Source organism: Puma concolor, chromosome E3, assembly GCF_028749965.1.
Source record: "Puma concolor isolate L17-30 chromosome E3, mPumCon1.1.hap2, whole genome shotgun sequence".
Taxonomy (NCBI): domain Eukaryota; kingdom Metazoa; phylum Chordata; class Mammalia; order Carnivora; family Felidae; genus Puma; species Puma concolor.
The window spans coordinates 30,337,971-30,360,330 of record NC_141682.1 but is presented as its reverse complement, the minus strand read 5'-3'; the positions used below and the strand labels follow the sequence as shown (position 1 = coordinate 30,360,330).

Here is a 22,360-nt window from a genome sequence, read left to right as displayed (position 1 = left end):
GAGAGGTGCTGGGAAAATGCATCTGTTCTCCGTTCAAGGGTCTTTTCTCCCCAGTGGGCTCCCGCCTAGCGTCCCAGGCCTGGGTACTACCTCATTCCTCCCTTTTCTTCACGTAGATTTGGAAAGAGTTCCCTGGGCTGTTTGAATAATCAGGCGAATGCTATCATTAATGGCAAACCGACTCTTAATTTTTTGTTGGTGTTTGAAATTTGTTTCCGCATACACGTTTTCTTAACAGTCTGTCTTCCACTTTTAAAGCCCCTAACCCCCATAAAACATTTTGGGGTTTGGCTTTGAGAGTCATTAGTAGGATACTGGTGTGGTTCCCCTCCCCCCCCCCCCAACTACTCTGCTCTATTTGAAGGAAGAAAACTTTGTAAAACGCTTAGCATAGTATCATTTATGGTGTTTATTAAGCACCTATACTCTCTCTGTGTTAGACCCTGGAGACAGTAGTCTATCAAAAGAGACAACATCTCTGCTCTCAACAGAGCTTACAATCTCAGGAGGGAAAGACAGTGAAGAGGCCAGTAAATAACGGAAAGGGATGGTTTCAGGCAGTGATGATCTGCCGTCTCTCTGACATTTGAGCTTCAGTTGGAGGGAAGACAAGAGTCCAGCTGTGTCCGTATCTGGAGGATGAGTGTTTCTGATAGCGAACAGCAAAAGAAATGGGAATCAGCGTGGCAAGTTTGAAGAATAGAAAGGACACTATGGTTGCAGTATGTTAAGTGGCTGGAGATGAGTCAGAGGTAGGCAGCGGCCAGACTATTATAGGACCTTGAAGACCCAGACCGAGAGCTTGGATTTGTATTTTAAGTGAGGTGGGAAACCTTTGGAGAGTTTAACAGGGAGGGTAGGATAGCATGATGCAATTTTGGGGAAGATCATTAGGTCATTGAACGAAAAACTTTGGAGGTTAGAGTGGAAGCAAGGAAGCCAGTTAGGAGGCTTTAGTGATTAAGTCCCACTGAATGATGTTGGCTCAGTAAACATTGGCTCTTCTGATTTTTTCTTATTCTCTGCCCTGCGTATAATAGTATGATTATCTTGGTTCTATAGACTTTCAGATATGCTCACGTTAGAGAATGATTTCTTCAATTCTCCTCCAAGAAAAACCGTTCGGTTTGGTGGGACTGTGACAGAAGTCTTGTTGAAGTACAAAAAGGTAAGAGGAGGTAACATGAGGTTTGGTGGCTTTTTGCCCCCTGCTTTAATTGAGATATAATTGACACAGGGAGGTTTGGTTTTGGTGGGTCAGGATACAGTTGTAGCCATTATACAACAGCCACATAGACATAATAAAATGAATTTAGATATCGGTTTGAAGTCAGTTCTTTAATAACAGCATGATGTTGACAGCTCAGATAACCTCTTTGCTGAGGTTTCATATCTTCAAATGTTCCATTTATGTAGCATCTTTATTTATTTATTTATTTATTTTAAATTTTTTTTTTCAACGTTTTTATTTATTTTTGGGACAGAGAGAGACAGAGCATGAACGGGGGAGGGGCAGAGAGAGAGGGAGACACAGAATCAGAAACAGGCTCCAGGCTCTGAGCCATCAGCCCAGAGCCTGACGCGGGGCTCGAACTCACGGACCGCGAGATCGTGACCTGGCTGAAGTCGGACGCTTAACCGACTGCGCCACCCAGGCGCCCCTATGTAGCATCTTTAAAAAAACTCTAGCAAGTGCTGGAATAAAAATCCTTAGGTCAGAGTGTTTTATTTCTGAAAGAATTACCTAAGCATTGCTTTGGGACAGTAAACCAGCTTTCCAAGAGGGGTTTGGTTTTTTGTTTGTTTTTGGTTTGGTTTTGTGGTAGTTGAGAAGGGATTCCGTTAAATCTCAGCGATGGAGGGAAAATATAAATATTTGTTTTCATATATATAAGCATTTAAGTGCGAATACGCAAACGGATGGTATCTTGTATCGAATGTGATCGTCAGATGTCAGGATGCAAGTAGGTCTGAATGTGAACAGCTTTTTAGTAGTCATTTTCTTTTTTTCCAAGCTGTCCAGCTCCACTAACATGAGTTTTTAAATGTTTGTAGTTACAATTTTATAATCCACAGTTGATGTGTGAATGTTACGCTGTTCCTTTTGTAAGAATTAAAAGTCCTGCTCTTGATTTTTAATAGCAAACTGAAGCAAGCAAAACTACTTTTTTTTTTTTTTTTTTTGGTCCTTGTTTAGGGTGAAACAAATGACTTTGAGTTGTTGAAGAACCAGCTGTCAGATCCAGACATAAAGGTAATTAATTTATGTTTGATCATTAGCAAAGTTCTTGCCATTTTGCATGGATTTAATTTGCGCGTTTGGTCCTATTCCAGCCTCTAGAACTGGCTCTCTGTGTGATCCTCACTTTAATGCAGTGGTTCTCAACCAAGAGCAGTTTTGCCCCCAGGGCACTTTTGGTGATGAACTGGAGACATTTTTGGTTGTCACATCTGGGGGGAGGGAGTGGGTACTACTGGCATCTAGGGAGGGGATGACAAGGATGCCACTGAAACATCCAGCACTGAATGCGCAGAGCAGCCCTCCACAACAAAGAATTATCAAGTCCTAAATGTTGGTAGTCCTCAGGTTGAGAATCCCTGCTTTATCTTTCCTTTCTTATTTTTTTTAATGTTTATTTTTGAGGGAGAGACAGACAGAGTGCGAGTGAGGAGCAGAGAGGGAGGGAGACACAGAATCCGAAGCAGGCTCCAGGCTCTGTGCTGAGCCATCAGCACAGAGCCTGATGTGGGGCTCGAACTCTTGAACCGTGAGATCATGACCCGAGCTGAAGTCGAGCTGAAGTCGGAGCTCAACCAGCTGAGCCCCCGGGGCCCGTCTTTCCTAGAGCCTCTTTCCTCTGTGTCGCATGCAGCTCTCACATCTCTCCACTGCTACAACAAGAAGAAAAGATGACTTACCTTTCAAGCAACTGCTCTTTTTAGCGTCTTTGCAGATGGTGCAAGAAGTTCAAGAGGTGCACCTTTCTAAATACATACCTGTCATCTCGTCACAACTCAGGAAATTTCATTTCCCTTTTCTTCCCTTCTTGCCCAGTTTTGGGAAGAATGGCCATGGTAGTCAGATTGCCTGGGATAAAAATCCTTCCTCTGTGGTTGCCCAGTGTGTGATCTTGGGCAGCTTGTTTAACTCACTGCATGTGTTTCTCATCTTTATAAAGTCAGGAAAACAATAGAGGTATTTTAAGTGCAGACGTTTTAGAGGATCCAGTGAGTTAATACACGAGAATCACTTGGAACAGCTCCTGACACAAAGGGCTTTGTGGTTGTTAACTGTTCCTGGTGACAGCTCAAACTGTCTCACTGCTCATGCATGTTTTAATCCCCTGTGAGATCCACTGCGGTGGTTACTGTGACCTATTACTAGTGGTTTCATCTCTGCTCATTTCAGTGGACTTTTCTTCAAGCCTCATACTAATTCCTTGTAGCAGTGGACACCGTTAGCTGCCCACTTTTTTGTTGTTGTTAGGTTTTATTTATTTATATTGAAAGAGAGAGAATGAGGGAAGGGTGGGGTGGGGGCAGGGAGAGAATCCCAAGCGGGCCGACCGAACTGTCAGCTTGGAGGCCAGTGTGGGGCTCGAACTCACGAACCGCATGTTCATGCTCTAAGCTGAAATCAAGAGTTGGATGTCTAACCGACAGCCACCCAGGCCCCTTCGGCTGCCCACTTCTTAAATTTCCTTTGGTTTCTAGGATCTTGCGGTCTTCTTATCACTTCTGTCCAATCATTATTGTGATGGGTTCTTAAATTTGGTGTTGATTAGGTTTCCAAACTTGACCCTTTCCTCATTCTAAAGATTCTTCCTGTGTGATCTCCTTAAGCCCTTTAAGCTTTGGAATTTACCTTTGTCCTCATAACTTCCAAATTTGTATCTAGAGCTCAGATGGCTCTTGTGGGCCCTAGACTGGTTTTTTAACTGCCAGCCCATAAGTAATACTGATGCCCCAAACTTAGCATTTTCTGTCTCCCAAACCCACTCCTCTGCATCCTTCTTTATGTGCTTAACTGATTTACTGCTTACCTAATTCTTGAGCAAGGAACCTTGGGGTTTTTCTCACCCCTTGTATCCATTGATTTACCAGGGCCTTTGGGAAAAAAAAAATATCCTTAAAGGCTTCTTGCATTGTTGGTGCTTTTTTGTCTGGATTCTTCCCTTAATTCCTTTAGCTTACCTAGGTTCCACTTCTCCTCTATGTCACATTACCCCTCACCCCTACCTCCACCCACCACCAATTTTACCCTCCACAGTGCAGCCTGAGGCATCTCTAAAATAGGGCACCATCCTGCCAGAAAACTTCATGCCTTTTTCACACAGAACCAGCTTCTTAGCATGGTCTGCGACATTGTTTCTGTGTTCAGTCCTCACTAGATACTTTATTCCATGAATTTGCCTCTTTTCAGCTTTTTTTTTTTCCTAATTTTTTTTTTTTTTTTCAACGTTTATTTATTTTTGGGACAGAGAGAGACAGAGCATGAACGGGGGAGGGGCAGAGAGAGAGGGAGACACAGAATCGGAAACAGGCTCCAGGCTCTGAGCCATCAGCCCAGAGCCCGACGCGGGGCTCGAACTCACGGACCTGAGATCGTGACCTGGCTGAAGTCGGACGCTCAACCGACTGCGCCACCCAGGCGCCCCTCTTTTCAGCTTTTTAAAATTTAATTTAATTAATTTAGGTAATCTCTACAACTCACGTGGAGCATTACTTCTTTTCATCTTTATCTCTTTGCATGTGCCTTTTCTTCGTGGCTGGGAGAGGTCCTCTGTATCTGCTTTATTTGCTATCTATTTGAGCATGGGCTCTGGCTACATGGCCTCCCCTCCCATGCTGGCTTTGTGGCTGAGGGCAGATTTACTGCACTTCCCTGCCTCAGTGCCCCCATCTGTAAGATGGGAACCAATGGTGTCACGTACTCGTGGAATTACGATCGTAAGGATTAAATGAGTTAGTATGTGTTAAAATCTTAGAATAGTGCCTGGCACGGTGATTACTATATTAGTGTTCACTGTTATTGCTTTACCTACTAAACTCCTACTCTTTAAGATCCAGCTGAAGTGTCCTCTTTACTGGAATTTTCCTTGGTTCTCTCTAAGCACATGTTCACTCCATTTCCCACCCTTCTAGCAGATCTTCCTAGTTACAAATCCGACTTACAAGGACTTCTGTCATTTATCTGTCCCCTCCTCGATTCCCAGATTTATCTGTTGGCTTGCTTACCATCTACTCCAGCCATAGCTGTACTATTGGTTTTCTGAATACGTGCTTGTCCCTCTGTGAGGATGTAGCCACCAGAGACCGACAGCAGAAGTGGCGCTGTCTCAAGCTTTCCCTTATCCTCGTGTTCTTCTGTAGGTTCCAGGGACCATTTTCTTTGTCCTGCTGTATTTTTTTACCAGCACTTCTTGGTGTCTTGGCATACTAAGAAATGCATCCGTGTGTCTATGTTAGTTCAGAGTGTTGGAAGCAATTTGCTTCTAATAATGGTTCAGTACTAAAGCACCAAAGACTATGACTAGGTTACTTTAAAAAATGGAGCTTTTTAAATGTTATCTTTATAATTTTGTTGCACTTTTTTTTTTTTTTTTTTTTTTTTTTGGTGGAACAGGGATAGGATAGAGTTCATGTATTTTTATTTGCACCTAACTTAGTTTGTCTTCACTGCCTCAGACCTTGGTGAGCCACCATTAACTTATCCTTAATGGTGGTGGACATATGAAATTACCATAGTGCAAGCGAGTTGTGATTTACGTTATTTTACTGCCAGCTTACTTGGGGTTTCTTCAGGAAATAGTCTCAATGAAGTTCATCACAAATAGCACGTGGAAAGCAGTCAGTGGTGGGATGAAGGTGGGGAAGAGGTGGTGAGCTCCTGAGTGGAGCAAGGGATTGTGGGACAGGGGATGGAGCATAGGCTGTGCCCCAGACAGACAGGTTTGAACCTGGTTCTTTTTCAGCTTCTTTTTAAAAAAATTTTTTTACTTTTTATTTTTTTTTAATGTTTATTTTTTGAGAGAGAGGGATAGAGCACAAGCAGGGGAGGGGCAGAGAGAGAGGGAGACACAGAGGAGACACAGAATCTGAAGCAGGCTCCAGGCTCTGAGCTGTCAGCACAGAGCCCGACGCGGGGCTCAAACCCACAAACCGTGAGATCATGACCTGAGCCGAAGTCAGGCGCTTAACCGACTGAGCCACCCAGGCGCCCCTTAAAAAATTTTTTAACATTTATTTATTATTATTGAGAGAGATAACACAAGCGTGTGAGCAGGGGAGGGGCAGACAGGGGTGAACAGAATCTGAAGCAGGCTCCAGGTTCTGAGCTGTCTGCACAGAGCCCGACGCGGGGCGTGAACTAACAAGCTGCAAGATCATGACCTGAGCCGAAGTCAGTCGCCTAACAAACTGAGCCACCCAGGCGCCCCTCTTTATTAGCTTCTTGAATGGGCAGGTTGCTTATTCATTTCTCTTAGTCTCTGCTTCCTCAACTATAAAATGGGAATACCAGGAGTCCATTTTCAGCATTGTTAGGATTAGTAAAAGATGCAGACGCATGGTATTGAGCACCGTGCCTGGTGCCTGGTGTCTTCCTGCTGAACGATATTCCCTGTCAGTATCAGTCTGTAACAGCAGGTGCAGCCCTGTCTGTTGATGGTTTATCACTGTAGGTACAATATTGTCTGTAAAAATCTATCACTAGAAGTGGGGCACTTGGGTGGCTCAGTCAGTTGGGTGTTTGACTTCAGCTCAGGTCATGATCTTGTGGTCTGTGGGTTTGAGCCCCCTTTGGGCTCTGTGCTGACAGCTCAGGGCCTGGAGCCTGCCTCGGATTCTGTGTCTCCCTCTCTCTGCCCCTCCCTCACTTGCTCATTATTACTGTAAGTACAGTACTGTCTATTAACAGTCTACTGTTATGGTTATAACGCATTGCTTTTGTGTATTTGTATGTCCCTTTCTCGGGTGGAGTCTTTACTTTTTTTTAACTTTTAATGTTTATTTTTGAGTGAGAGCGTGTGAACAGGGGAGGGACAGAGAGAGAGGGAGACACAGAATCCGAAGCAGGCGTCAGGCTCCAGGCTTAGAGCTATCAGCACAGAGCCCATTGCAGGGCTCGCACCTGTAAACTGTGAGATCATGACCTGAGCCAAAGTCAGATGCTTAACTGACAGCCACCCAGGCGCCCCTCTTGTGTTGAGTCTTAATCAGCATTAACCATTTCTTTCAAAATTGGAGGGTCTTAGTTTTTTATGTATGTTGTGTGTATGTGTTAATACAAACAATATATTATATATATGTATATATTTAATTTATTATTTTTATTATGTTTTTAGAGAGTGGGGGCAAGGTGCAAGTGAGCAAGGGGCAGAGAGAGAAAGAGAATCCTATGAGGTGCAAAGTGGGAGAGAGAGAAGCGGGGCTTACCCAAAGTAGGGCTCATGTTCACCAGAAGTGGGGCTTGAGCTCACCTGATGCAGGGCTCAAACTCACAAACCATGAGATCATGACCTGAGCTAAAGTCCTATGCTTAACCCATTGAACCACTCATGTGCCCTAAAGCTTTTTATTTTTATTTTTATTTATTATTTTAAGTAGGCTTTATGCCCAACATGGGGCTTGAACTCACAACGTTGAGATCAAGAGTTGCATGTTCTACCAACTGAGCCAGCCAGGTGTCCTTATAGTTGATATTTTATATTTATCTAACTGATAGCATATTTTATACATGGCTTGTTTTCTTTTTATTTAGAAGTTTTTCCCATGTCACTAAAAGTTATTATGAACAGGAATTTTATTGCCTGAAAAATATTTTATGACGTACTGGAGCCATCATTTTTATATAGCATATCTTTTTTTTAAGTTTATTACTTATTTTGAGAGAGAGCGTGTGCGCAGGTAGGGGAGGGGTAGAGAGAGAGGGTGAGAGAGAATCTCAAGCAGGCTCCATGCTGTCAGCACAGAATCAACAGGGGGCTCGATCCCACAAACCGTGAGATCATGACCTGAGCTGAAATCAAGAGCCAGACACTTATCTGACTGAGCCACGAATGCATCCCTGTGTTACTTTTTAAAATCAGAAAATGTAACGTTCTTTTGTTTTGATACAAATTAAGACATTTTCATTCCAGTTTTGGCTTTAGTGCAAGTTTGTGACTTTTTTCTCCTAATTTAAATACTATTGGTAGATGTCTGGTGCAAGGTAGGTATTACCTCCAGTTATTTTAGAGGATTTGTGATTTTGAAAGCGCTTTTCTTTGTTTGCCTTAAGGATGACCAAATCATTAACTGGCTGTTAGAATTCCGTTCTTCCATCATGTACTTGACTAAAGACTTTGAGCAGCTTATCAATATTTTATTGGTAAGTTTACCATTTATTTTATTGACTAGTATGTGATTTCAATACTCTGGAAACAATATGTTGTATCAGTAACATGTTTCTTTTATCTTTCTCTTCCTCCCACCTCTAGAGATTGCAGTGGTTAAACAGAAGTCAGACGGTGGTGGAGGAGTATTTGGCTTTTCTTGGTAATCTTGTATCAGCACAGACTGTCTTCCTTAGACCGTGTCTCAGCATGATTGTTTCTCATTTTGTACCTCGTAAGTGGTTCTTTGCTTTCTTTGATTGTTCATTTTTTAAGTACCCCATTACTAAAATACTTCTTGGAACACTGTGGGGATTGTGCCAACATGGAAAATTCTGAGCTGCATTTTAGCAGTTTTGGTGCATGTCTGTTCTCTATAATGATGTCTGTAGAAGCATCTGGATTTGTTGCTGTGTTTTTGTTTGTTTGTTTTATGGGTTGGAATTTACCTTAATGAGATTCTAATGGAATCTTAGAACTCAGAAATTTTAGCTTTAACTGTAAAGTTACTTGACTTTTTTTTTTTTGGCTGTAAATTTAATTATTGTACTAAGTTTGCACAGTGGAAAAAATCACTTTCTTGTGTAGCTGTTGATCGTTTAGGTCAGTGACAAAAAGAATAACGTATTTTGTTTTTCCCTCACAAAGCACGAGTGGTCATTAAAGAAGGTGACATAGATGTTTCGGATTCCGATGACGAAGATGATAGTAAGTATAAAGAAGATTAAAGCAAGGGACCTGCCTGTGTCTTAGAGAATGCGTGCTCAATGTTAAAGCACTGGGTGAGGCCAGGAGCTGTTCTTTTTTTTTTTTAATTTTTTTTTTTAACATTTATTTATTTTTGAGACAGAGAGAGAGCATGAACGGGGGAGGGGCAGAGAGAGAGGGAGACACAGAATCGGAAGCAGGCTCCAGGCTCTGGGCCATCAGCCCAGAGCCTGACTTGGGGCTCGAACTCACGGACTGCGAGATCGTGACCTGAGCTGAAGTCGGACGCTCAACTGACTGAGCCACCCAGGCGCCCTGGCCAGGAGCTGTTCTAATGGGTAGGCAGCAGCAAATGGCGACCTCCGATGGAATTTTTTTGTGACCTTCAGCAAGAACGTCTGATCAGCTGCCCTCAGTGCATTACTTATTTAACTAATCCACTTAGTCTGCAGTGATAGTTGGTGTTAGAGAAAAACCTTCCAAGTTAACATTTCGCTAGTAAATGATTCAGTTTTGGTTAGCGGGTGTTTTTAGCTTAAAATACGTAACTTTTGGGGACGCCTGGGTGGCTCAGTCGGTTGGGCATCCGACTCTTGGGTTTCAGCTCAGGTCATGATCTCATGGTTCATGAGTTTGAGCCCCACATCGGGCTCCACGCTGACAGTGCGGAGCCTGCTTGGGATTCTATCTCTCCCTCTCCCTCTGCCCGTCCCCTCCCCGCCCCCCAAAGTAAATACATAAACTTAAAAAAAATTTTGTAACTTCTCAGGTTTCAGTTTTATTGTTATGCTCATACTCTTACTTTTCTACTTGTAGATCTTCCTGCCACTTTTGACACCTGTCACAGAGCCTTGCAAATAATAGCAAGATATGTCCCATCGTGAGTATCCTGTTAATTTTTTTTTGAATCATGGTCTTGAAGTCTCAAGAAAATGATAACCAATTAGTAGAAAATTACTATGTTCATAGCATCAAAGCTCAGGTTGTATGCTACATGTTTCTGTAGGCTTTGTCAACATCACATTCTACAAAAAAATGGCATTATAGTTCTCTTCGTTGTCTTTAGTTGTTTAAATTATTTAAGAATTAGTAACTTAATTAGTATTATTTAAATTATTTAAAACTTGTACGCAGACTCTCTTCCAAAGTTTGTATAGTGGTCGTTGAAATTCTGCTTTTATCTTCAACAGATACTATGTCCAAAAATTTTCAGTGAGCAATCCCCGTGTCATGCCATATAAATAAAAATTGCAATTCCAGTATTGTTCGTTACATACTAATTTTTTTAAAATTACAGGGTTTTTTTTTTGTTTTTTTTGTTTTTTTTGTTTTTTTTCTCAACGTTTATTTATTTTTGGGACAGAGAGAGACACAGCATGAACGGGGGAGGGGCAGAGAGAGAGGGAGACACAGAATCGGAAACAGGCTCCAGGCTCTGAGCCATCAGCCCAGAGCCCGACGCGGGGCTCGAACTCACGGACCGTGAGATCGTGACCTGGCTGAAGTCGGACGCTTAACCGACTGCGCCACCCAGGCGCCCCAAAAAATTACAGTTTTAAGAGAAGCTTAAGTTTCTTTTGGGGGGAGTGGACTTCAAGTTCCCTTTGTAAGTTTATTATTTACTAACTTAAAAATTACCTAAGTTGACAATTTTTTCTTGTTTTTAAAGTAATACATGGACACGCAGTGGGAAACGTTTTAAGTTTTAAACTGAAACTCTATTGCTTTTTTAGAACTAAGAATCCCCCTTTAACTTGCTATTGATACCAAAGTTGATGGAAGGTTATATTCCCCTAAGTTATCATAGGTTTTCTCTGAAGCTATGCATTTAGGTTCCAGTTACTTGAGATAGTTGATTACCATTTACCTTTTGCCTCCATATTTGCTCTTAGAACGGAAACGTTACCTTCCAAGAAAGCCCAGTTAACATGGATTGGTTGATTTCCTTTTGTTTTTTTAGGACACCGTGGTTTCTTATGCCAATATTGGTGGAAAAATTTCCATTTGTTCGAAAATCCGAGAGAACCTTGGTAAGAAATCTTTTCATGGGAGAAATAACGGAAAAGTTGTAAGTTACTTTTAGGTGATGTTATGTGTTTTTCTTACCAGTTGTCTTATACATTAAACGCAAGACTAAGAACCTGACTCAAATTCCTTTCTTAGGAACTGACTGTGGATCCCCAGTGCCTTTTTCCCTGACGCAAGTCAAGGGCAGAGTCTGTTTCAGAAATATCTGGATAGGCTTAATGATTATACACATAACAATTACTAGAAGGTAATAGTTTATGTATTACCAGTTATAAACATGCCTTATTTGAACATAAAGGCAGAACTTTCTATGGATGAATTTTTAAGTTTTTGTGTAATATTTAGATGACCTATGGTTTTCAGTAATGAATAATGGTTTCCTTCTAAGCATAGCTTATTGTTTTCTAAATAAGGTATTATAAGGGATGCCTGGGTGGCTCAGTTGGTTAAATGTCTGACTTTTTGATTTGTGGCTCAGGTCATGATCTTGTGGTCATGAGATCGAGCCCTGAGTGGGGCCCCACGCTAAGCACGGAGACTGCTTGAGATTTTCTTTCTCCCTCCCCTGCTCACATGTGCACGTGCACACATGCTCTCTCTGTCAAAAATAGTCTTCTAAGTATTAAATAAGGAGTTAATAAATTTTGCTAATGCTTGTGATAGTCACTTTCAAGTGGAATATTATAAACCTTGCATCTCTTACTAATATAGATAAATTCTCAACAGTAGAAAACTGTGTTTAGCAGCATAAAAGGAGTATGCATTATGCCCATGTGAAATTTATCCTAGGAATTCATGGTTTATGTAATATTTGTTAAGATCAGTTAATATAATGACCATGTCAATAGAACAGATGATAGCGACCACATGATCATCTCACCAGATGCAGAAAGGCATTTGACAGACACTAAAACCTTTTCATGACAAAAACAGAAGGGGACTGTTTCAGCCTGAGAAAGGGCACCTATGAAAAACTCACACGTAATATCCCACTCAATGGTGAACAATTGCAAGCTTTTCCTTATGATGAGGAACAAAACAAGGATGTCTGCTTTTGCCCCTTTTTAAAAAAATTTTGCTTATTTATTTATTTACTTTCATTTTTGAGAGAGAGAGAGAGAGACAGTGTGAGGGTGGGGGGAGGGGCAGAAAGAGAGAGGGAGAGAGAGAATCCTAAGCAGTCTCTGTGCTGGCAGCACAGAGCCCCATGTGGGGCTCAAGCTCACGAAACCGTAAGATCATGACCTGAGCCAAAACCAAGAGTTGGACATTTGACTGACTGAGCCACCCAGGTGCCTCAAAGTTTAATTTTGAGAGAGAGTGAGAGCATGAGAGGGGGAGGGACAGAGAGGTAGGGGAGTGGGGTGGAGAGAGAGATAATATCCCAAGCATGCTCCACACCAGAGCCCAACTCGGGGCTTGAACCCATCAACTGTGATATCATGACCTGAGCTGAAATCAAGAATCACATGCTCAACCGACAGAGCCACCCAGGAGCCCCTGTTTTTGCCATTTTTGTTCAGCGTGGACTGGAGGTTCTTCTAGCAGGGGAAGCTAGGCAAGAAAGGGAAAAGGCATCCAGATTGGAAAGAAGTAAAACTGTCTTTATTTGTGATGACATGATCTTAACATTTAGAAAAATCCTAAAGGTTCCTCATGAGCACTATTAGAACTAAAGTGAGTTCAGCTTAGTTATAAAATGTAATATCAACACACACAAGCCATTTGTCCAAAGCAGTTTAATGGGGAAAAGAATGATCTCTTCCACAAATGGTTGTGGGACAAGTGGAAATCTACATGCAAAGAATGGGGTAGAGCAGAGCCCCCTGATCCCCCATAAACAGAACGAACGAAAGACCTAAATGTAAGCTAAAAACAGCTCTCAGAAGAACACATAGGTGAACATTTTTGTGACCTGAAATCGGGCAACAGTTTCTAGATAGGATGCCTGAAGCACAAGCAGCCACAGAAAACCAGACAAGTTGGATTTGATTAAAATTAAACATTTGTGTTTCTTTCATTGGACACCTTCAAGCAAGTGAAAATCAAACAGCGGGCTTGCAAATCACGTATTGTATCAAGGAGTATATCGAGAATATACGATGAACTGTTGGGGTGCCTGAGGGGCTCAGTCGGTTAAGTGTCTGGCTCTTGGTTCCGGCTCAGGTCATGATTTCTTGAATTGTGAGTTTGAGCCCAGAGTGGGGTTCTGCACTGACTGTGTAGAGTCTGCTTGGGATTCTCTCTTTCCATCTCTCTCTGCCCCTCCCTTACTGGTGTTTGCTCTTTCTCTGAAAATAAACTTAAAATAGAATATATAAAGAATTCTTAGTATTTCAATAATAAAAAGGCAAATAACCCAATTTAAAAATGGGCAAAAGATCTGAATGGATATTTCTCCAGAATCCATGTACAAATGGTCAGTGAACATGTGAATCACTGGCTGTCAGGAAAACACAAGTCGAAACCTTTAGTAAAGAGATCTCCTTTCATACCCGCTAGGATGGCAATACTCAGTGACAAGTTGTGGTGAGGACAGGGAGAAGTCAGAACCTTCACCACATTGCTGGTGCGAGTGTAGACAGTAGGTGGTAGAACTGCTTTGGAAAACCATCTTGGCAGTTGCTTAGAAAGGTTAAACATTGCCACGTGACCCATCATTTCCGCTGAGAAGTGTCTGTCCGAGAGGAAAGATACCATGTGTCTACACAGCTTTACGTGAATATTCAAAAGCAGCATTATTCATCATAGCCAAAATACAGAAATAAGCAAATGTTTATGGGCTGATGAATAAACAAGTGTTGTATTATGTCCATACAGTGGAATGTTATTTGGCACTAAAACGGAGTGGTTTCCTTGCTACAAAATGAGTGAACCTTGAAGGCATGCTAAAACACCACATAGTGTAAGATTCTACTGATGTGAAATATCTAGAATATAGGCAAATCCATAGAAAGTAGACTAGTGGTTACTTAGGGCTGGGAGGAGGTACATGACTAAAAGATACAGTGTTGGGGCACCTGGGTGGCTCAGTCATTTAAGCAGCTGACCTTAGCTCAGGTCATGATCTCATGGTTTGTAAATTCAAGCCCCTGTCTACTGTCAGCACAGAATGCTCTTCAGATCCTCTGTCCCCCTCCCTCTCTGCCCTTCCCCCTGCACGTGTGCTCGCTCACTTTTTCCCTCTCACAAATAAATACACGTTAGACAAAAGATACAGTGTTCTTTTTTAGGGTGATGAGAATGTTCTAAAATTGATTATGGGGACAGTTACACAAGTGAATATGCTAAAAAGTGTTGAATTGTACATTTTAAATGGATGATTTGTGTATGAATTTTATCTCAAACTTTTCTAAAGAAAACACTTGTAGAAGTGTACAGATCACAAATTTAGTTCACTGGGGGTGATTAGATTAATTATACTGAACATTGTATAGATAAACAGCATAGTTTCTGTGTTGCTGGATAGTCTATTTTTTTTCTGTTTAATTGAAACTGAAGGTTGTGGGGTAGCTGGGTAGCTCAGTTAGTAAAATGCCTGGCTCTTGGTTTTGGCTCAGGTCATGATCTCATGGTTTGTGGGTTCAAACCCCATGTCGGTCTGTGCTGATTTCATGGAGCCTGCTTGGGATTCTCTCTCTTTCTCCCTCTCCCCCCCCCCCCCCACCGCCCTTCCCCTGCTTACGCTCTCTCTCTCTCTCTCAAAATAAATAAACTTAAAAAAAGAAACTAAAGATCATGTAATTGATGTTTTGCTTACCTAATTATGAAACATTTATTCTCTGTTGAAACGTTTTGTCTTTTTATGTTTTAGGAATGTTATGTTCATAACTTGCTAAGGATTAGTGTATATTTTCCAACCTTGAGGCATGAAATTCTAGAGCTTGTGATTGAAAAGTTACTCAAGTTGGATGTAAGTATCTGGTAATCTGTTTTTCTCCTTGATTTGCATTCGTTAAATATATATAGCAGTACGTGAAGCAATAGTAGCAACAATGGGGAAGAATCCACATTTCCATCTTTGATTCATTTCTTTGAATGTTTCTTAAACTTGATGGATGTGCTGGTGGTTGTAGACAGTTGCATCTCATGGTTGGGGAACGAGGCATTAATCAGATGGTCATGCACATGTGAAAGTACAGTCGTGGGGCAGCTGGGTGGCTCAGTCGGTTAAGCGTCCAACTTCAGCTCAGGTCATGATCTCAAGGTTTGTGAGTTTGAGCCCCACGTCGGGTTCCGTGCTGACAGCTCAGAGCCTGGAGCCTGCTTCGGATTTTGTGTCTCCCTCTGTCTCTGCTCCTCCTCTGCTCGTGCTCTGTCTCTCTCTCTCTCATAAATAAACGTTAAAAAGAAAAAAGTACAGTTGCGGGAAATGCTGTAAGTGGAATACATGCATCGTTATGTGCTGGAGAACCTGATGTAAGTGAGGGGCTCAGGAAGGCATTCCTAAGGAAGCAGTGTTGAATTCTTTACACTCTTTTTTAAAAAGGCCTGCAGTGGAGTGCAGAGGGAATAAGTGACAGTGGTGGGTTCTGGTGGCATCGGGGAGGAAAGGCGAGAACTGGTCCTGGAGACTGGACCAGAAGTCGAGAGGAAGAGAAAGGCAGCTCTCTGTGGAATAGAGTGTGGCGTGGCCGTTAGTGGTAAGGAGGATGGTCAGGAGGAGGTCGGAAGAGGAAGAGTTCCATATTTGGGTGGACCGGGGTGCAGCTGCGGAGCCAGGGGGAGAGTACTCAGCAAGCAGTGGTGGCTGCAGGCAGGGGACTGAGAGCAAACCTGCGCGGTGATGCTGTTTAGGACAGGAGAGAGGGAGTGTGATCGGAAGTGGGCGGGAAACCGGGTACGGATGCCCAGGGAGGATCTGGAAGCAGGCAGGGTTCGCTCAGTAGGGTGAGCTGTGGTTGATGTTTTTAAGTAAGGAGGACGAGCAAAACAAAAGTCCTTGGATTTGGTGATGAGGAGGTCGTCTGCTGCCGTGTCGCCGGAGGGGGCAGCTGCGTTTCAGGGGAAGGTGTGGGTGGTTGGCAAGTGGGGCTGTCGGGGGCCTCGGTTGAGGGTGTGAGGAAGGGATGAGCGGGGCCGAGGGGAGACTTTAGGGTTGGGAAGACTGGAGGTTTGTGGCCGAGGAGCCGTGAGTGATGGAGGAGAGAGAGGTACTGTGGGGAGAACGAGGCCGCAATGGGGCAGGTCTGGGAGGGGCCGGAGGGTGGGCGGGCCGGTGCACTGCTTCCCGGGAGGTCCACCTGTCTGGCCAACCGCCTACGTAATCTGTAAAGTCCTCTCTCGTACGTACTAACAGAACATTTTAGAGTACATTTAGAAAGGGGGTCCTGTATGATAGTAAAAAAGGCAGGACTTGAATGGTGTGTTAAACTAGGTATCTGAAGGGGCATATACCAAGATGAATATTCAGTCATTCAAATTTAACTCGCGTTTTGTATTTTCCTGCTCAGTTGATTGATGAGATGCTTTTATGTATGACACGTACGTGAATTGTGCGTAGTAAGAGTCGGAATGAATGTTGAATTTGTTGAGGTTGATTTAGACCACACAGCAGTTCCTAATGATTTTGTAGAATTATGTAGTGAAGGGGGTTTGATTTGTAGTCTTGGAAATTACTTCGGGGCCCAGGCCAGTGCATGGGTTTGCACCATACTTGTATATTGAGTCACAGTGCTGGGAAGGGTGCTCAGGTGGACCCTTGAAAGTGTGTAAATCAGGTGGGTTTCCACTTCCCAGGTACTTTCAATGATTTTATTCTTTTCCACCCGTTTGCTTTAACGTAGGTGAACGCATCCCGGCAAGATATTGAGGATGCCGAAGAAGTAGCTGCTCAGACTGGCGGTGGGACAGATGCCCCAGAAGGACTCTTCAGCATGGTCAGTGCTTCCTAACGAAAGCACATGTGTGCAGGTCTTAATTCCAGGGGGCGGGAGGCAATGGCTCATGGCTCCTCTTCTTCAAGGCTTTAGGTTAAAACAGTAGTTCACAGTTCAGCAAACTTGAAAAATGATTCTTTATTATTTTTTTTTTTTGAGGGAGAGAGAGTGCAAGTTGGGGAGGGGCAGAGAGAGGGAGAGAGAGAATCCAAAGCAGGCTCCACACTCAGTGCAGAGCCTGACATGGGGGCTCAGTCTCACGAACTGTGAGATCATGACCTGAGCCGAGATTAAGAGTTGGACGCTTAACCGACGGAGCCACACAGGCGTCCCAACAGTGATTCTTGAATGAGTAGCTGTTACCGTGTTGCGTACTGCCCAGGAGAGTTCGTTTCTTTCCATGGCTGTGAATTTGGGTGTGGTGAAGTATATTTCATTTTTATTCTTAACTTTTGTTCTTCGTACTTTTTTTTTGTTTTTGCACAGCACGTGTGTTTTCGAGGGAGTGGTAAATAGAAAAGTCCCAGTGTGATTTCTTTATTTTCGAAGTCTGTGCCTTAATGCAGTACCTCTCTGCCTGGGGCAGGGTTCACCGGAGGAGAGCCTGAGCAGGGGTGGGGGGGTGGGAGGGTGGAATTTAGGGACAAAGGGCAGGAGAAGGGACTACAAGGGAGAGTTCCAGCTATAGCATGATGACCCCAGGTCCCAGGAGCTCTGGAGCGGGAATGGCGCCATAGACTTGATTCCAGCTTGAAGGCAGGGAGATGGCCTCCTGTGTGACCTGTTGTCAGCCGGTCATTCTGGACAGGGAGGGCAGGAGGGAGTGCGAGGGTGGTCCTCTGGAGAGGCTGTTGGCCACCAGTGCTCACAGCAGCTGGGGCAGGGGTGCCCTGTTCTGGGAGAGGAGCCCTGGGCACCAGCAGTGCCCAGCACAGTGCGTTCCAGGTGCTCGGGGAAAGCTGCAGTGTTGGCACGGCCTTGGTTTGCGTGGGTCTTCGAGATGCGAGTCAGGTGGGGCTCTGAATCTGCTTCTAGTTTGAGTTCCTTGCTTGAGTGGTTCTGAGTCGTACTTCTGGTGGGGAGCTCCTGCCGAGAGGGGACCTGTGTCTTTGCTTTACCTTTTTGGGGCTCTTGGCTGGTGTGTGACTCTTGATTTTGGGGTCGTGAGTTCGAGCCCCACGTTGAATGTAGCGATTACTTAAATAAATACAACTTAAAAAAGGGAAATGATTATCTCTGAGAACTGTTATTACAGTTTCTAATGTCAGTTTTTCCTTCGTCTTTAAAGGATGAGGACGAAGACCCTGGCGGTGAAACAAAGGCTGACGCACAAAGGCCCGATCGTATGGTGCATCCTGTAGCCGAGCGCCTGGACATCCTGCTGTCTTTGCTTCTGTCCTACATTAAGGACGTCTGCCATGTAGACGGTAACGACGTGCAGTAGTCACAGTAGCTCCTGTGGAACCTGGCAGCGATAGGCATCCTGTAAAAATTAGTGTTTTGAGGAGGACAAAAAGAGGGTTTAGAGAGATTAAGTTACCTGCCAGTGTGACATAGCCTGAAAGTGGTGGGACTGGATTCAGGCTCGGCTGTGTTTCTCTTCGAAGCCGCCTGATCCTTTCAGAGGCAGTCAAGGGTTAGAGTATGGAGTCTGCTCAGTGTTGGGTGGAGATCGGATCACACTCGAGCTGTTGAAGACACCTAAGGGCGTAGTCCATGTTGGCGTGTGGTGCTTAGTGTCACGCGTTAGTTTGGAGACCTTGTGCCGTGTTGGGCCACGTGTCGGTGCTGTAGTGAACCAGTTGGTGCGCTTCTTGCTCTTCTGGAACTTTTCGTTTAGAGGCTTTGCCATCAAAACAGGATTCTTCCATTCATGTGAAGATTCAAGAATGATTCCCAGAATGAATCTGAGTTGACTGTGTTATTTCTTTAATCTTTTGTTGTAAAGGTAATGCAGTTGAGAGAAAATTTGGAAAGGATTAAAGGAAAGGATTTAAAAAGGCAATTTAGTTTTATTTTTTTTAAGTTTTTATTTTTAAAGTTTATTTTGAGAGCGAGACCGTGCACACATGAGTCGGGGATGGGCAGAGCGAGAAAGAGAGAATCCCGAGCAGCCTCCGTGCTGTCAGCATGGAGTGAGATGTGGGGCTCGAACCCACGAACCGTGACATCATGACCTGAGTTGAAATCCAGAGTCAGATGCCCACCTAGATGTCCCCAAAAATAAAACTTAAATGTTTGCATCTGTACTATTCAGAGAACCATTATTAACATGGTTTGTTTTTTTCTGTTAACTTGTGTGTATTCAGGAGTGTGTTTTTTAGTGGATTTGGGGGTCATGCTATACGCATTGTTTCATAATCTGCCCTTTTCACTTGTTGTGCATTGTCTGAGGCCATTCACTGTTCTTCTAGGTTGCTGTTGATCGTATGGATTTAACTGGTATCATTCCACACCCCCCCCACCCCCCCTTTGCCATTATGAATGTGTAATGGACATTCTTGTATATATGTGTCCAGTTACCTGTTGGGTAAGTTCCTAGCAGTAGAATTAGGGGATCAAAGGGCTCCTGTCACATAAATAGAAAATTGCCCTTTAGAAGGGCTTCATATTGGGGCGCCTGCATGGTTCAGTCAGTCTGACTCTTGGTTTTGGCTCAGGTCTTGGTCTCACAGTTCATAAGTTCGAGTCCCGCATTGGGCTCTATGCTGACGGTACGGAACCTGCTTGGGATCCTCTTTCCTCCCCTTTCTGTCCCCTGCCCCCGCTTGCACATGCTCTCTTTCTCTCTCAAAATACGTAAATAGAACATTTAAAAAAAGGGGGCCTTCAAATTTAGGGCATCACAGTAGCGTGTGAGATGAGGTTCTGCTTCATTGTCACTGCTGGATTATTACAGTTAAAAGGAAAATCTGTGCAAAATAAAAATGGCATTTTGTTATAATCGTAGCTTAATGGGTGACGTTCCTTAATGGTATTTTATTTTTAAAAATTTTGGGAAATGAAAGTGGTAGCTTAAAAAAAAGTGTGAAGCTTAAATGGCAAATTTTCTCTCTAGGTAAGGTAGATAACAACAAAACAAAGGATTTATATCGAGACCTGATAACCATCTTTGACAAACTCCTGTTGCCCACTCACGCCTCCTGCCATGTACAGTTTTTCATGTTTTACCTCTGCAGCTTTAAATTGGTGAGTACTGGGGCACCATTAGCTCAGCTTAGTTTATTCTTGCCCATGATTTCCCCTTAAAAACTGGGGTGGAGGGGTAGGGAGGAGAGACACGAAGTGTTTCTTTTCCTTGAGCTCACTTTACCAGTGCCCTTCATAAAATAGCTTGTTCTTTTTTAACATGTGGAAAGAGCTGGAAAGAACAGAGGGCATTGCTGGCTGCTGCCAGCCAGCACCAGCCGGCTCAGCTCTGCCAAGTGCTCTGAAAGGGCCATTCTGCATTTGCTCCACTAGGCGGTGTCCTTCCCCTTAATTGGAGCCTCTGCTATTAAAATCCTCTGGGATATTTAACTGTTGTGTTTTCTCAGTTGATCCTAACTAGCCCCAAACAACTTCTAAACCCAGAGTTTTAAATCTTCAGGCTTTGGCTTTTTGTTTTGGAAAAAAATGAAAATACAGAAGATTCTTTCCTTACAATTCTTTTGTAGCTTCCTAGAACAGTCAGGAGAGTACTGGGCATGGGTAAGAAGGTTAAATTCATTTTGCCCCAAAGTATGTGTTAATAACTTTTGAAAAGAGCTATTTGGGGGGTGTCTGGGTGGCTCAGTCAGTTAAACGTCTGACCTTTGATTTTGGCTCAGGCCATGATCTCATGGTTCATGAGTCCAAGCCCCATGTCGGTCTCCGCGCCGTCAGGGTGGAGCTTCAGATTCTCTCTGTCTGCCTCACCCTCGTGCATGTGTGCGCACTCGCGCGCGCTCTCTCTCGCTCTCTCTCTCTCTCTCTCCCTCCCTCTCCCTCCCTCTCCCTCTCTCCCTCCCTCCCTCTCCCCCTCTCCCCCTCTAAATAAATAAATAAATAAGTAAATATTTAAATATAGAAAAGAGCTGTTTGGGAGAAGTTGGTGATTGTGTCCTTTGTTAAAAAGAAGCTTAATTAGTCTTTTTTCTGTGATTAGCATAATCAGTCAAACACTGAACTTTGATCTGTGTTTCTGTTTCTGGCTAAGTTCATTATGTTCAGTCAGAGACTGGGAGAATACTTTACACTCTGGAACGTACTGCCACACGGCTCCCACATGAGTGGGGGTTATTGCTGGTTTCTGTTTCTGGCTAACCATCCGAGTCACTTGTGGAGCTTTTAGAACAGGTGGACTCCAGAGCCCTGTCACTGAAACTGTGAAGTGTGGAGAGTTGAGTTTGATGTTCAGCACCTTTTGGGATCTTGTTTAATGCTGGGGAACATTGTTTTTAATAGTATTATCTCCAAGTATTGTACAAATATGAATGATGATAACTGCATATATTATTTAACTGGCAGTGTGAGATACTAGCACTTTCTTCTACTGGTGAGTTAAAAATCTTAGGATTCCAATAGCCAGAATTTCTTAAACATCAAAAAAGTTTAGAGCAATACCTTCTATTTTTATAGGGATTTGCAGAAGCATTTTTGGAGCATCTCTGGAAAAAATTGCAGGATCCAAATAATCCTGCCATCATCAGGCAAGCTGCTGGAAATTATATTGGAAGCTTTTTGGCAAGAGCTAAATTTATTCCTCTTATGTAAGTAACCTAATTTTCAAGTGTTTTTTCATGCCATGCTTTAAAAAGATTATAACATTGTCTTAAATCAGAGAAACCCCTGCCTTTTTTTTTTTTTTTCTTCTGGTCTGACTTTCAAGTGAGGAAATCTGTTCCTCCACACTATGCAAGATGTTTACATTTCCAAAAGGCAATTTCAGAATAAAATGTCTCCTTTAGATACAAAACCTCATATGGAAAGCTTTTGTCATTTGTTTTGCGTGGTTACACTTGAACACGAAGATCCATCTGTCTTCATGAATATTGTACAGTGTTGTATACTGTTTTAATTCTTTTTATAGGTTTGTCATTTTTCATTTGCATTCTGAATCAATTGTATCTGTTAAAGCTGAAGAAAAAAGTCTTTTAAAGGTAATAGAAATATCTATTTAGGAGGCCAGCTCTAGGCCTGCTTCTTCCAGTGATCCATGAAGATGTCTTTGGGCGAGGATGCTATTAAAAAAACGCATCTCCCAAAACTAAAAGCCATCTGTCCCTCTGTCCTAAATTGTAGGCCATAGAACTTTATCAGAACCTTGTAAGGAGAACCCTGTAGGGAATGGTGGAGTCAGCCCGACCATCTTTCCCTTGTAAGACGTTGGTAAACGTGGCTTATTCCTCG

The 22,360-nt window shown here is 43.1% G+C and overlaps 1 protein-coding gene across 2 annotated transcripts in view; it reads left to right on the top strand.

Annotated features, from left to right (window-relative positions):
- The window catches only part of RRN3 (RNA polymerase I transcription factor RRN3), a 31,664-nt gene that overhangs the window by 318 nt on the left and 8,986 nt on the right, over positions 1-22,360 (top strand). For both annotated transcript variants that reach the window (XM_086691162.1, XM_025916843.2), the window contains exons 2-13: positions 1,063-1,168; positions 2,198-2,254; positions 8,282-8,371; positions 8,481-8,610; positions 9,024-9,083; positions 9,900-9,963; positions 11,044-11,113; positions 14,926-15,024; positions 16,898-16,990; positions 18,279-18,417; positions 20,049-20,179; positions 21,590-21,720. In XM_086691162.1, the coding sequence (XP_086547288.1) occupies positions 1,063-1,168; positions 2,198-2,254; positions 8,282-8,371; positions 8,481-8,610; positions 9,024-9,083; positions 9,900-9,963; positions 11,044-11,113; positions 14,926-15,024; positions 16,898-16,990; positions 18,279-18,417; positions 20,049-20,179; positions 21,590-21,720 (1,170 nt within the window). The remainder of the gene's footprint in view (positions 1-1,062; positions 1,169-2,197; positions 2,255-8,281; positions 8,372-8,480; positions 8,611-9,023; positions 9,084-9,899; positions 9,964-11,043; positions 11,114-14,925; positions 15,025-16,897; positions 16,991-18,278; positions 18,418-20,048; positions 20,180-21,589; positions 21,721-22,360) is intronic.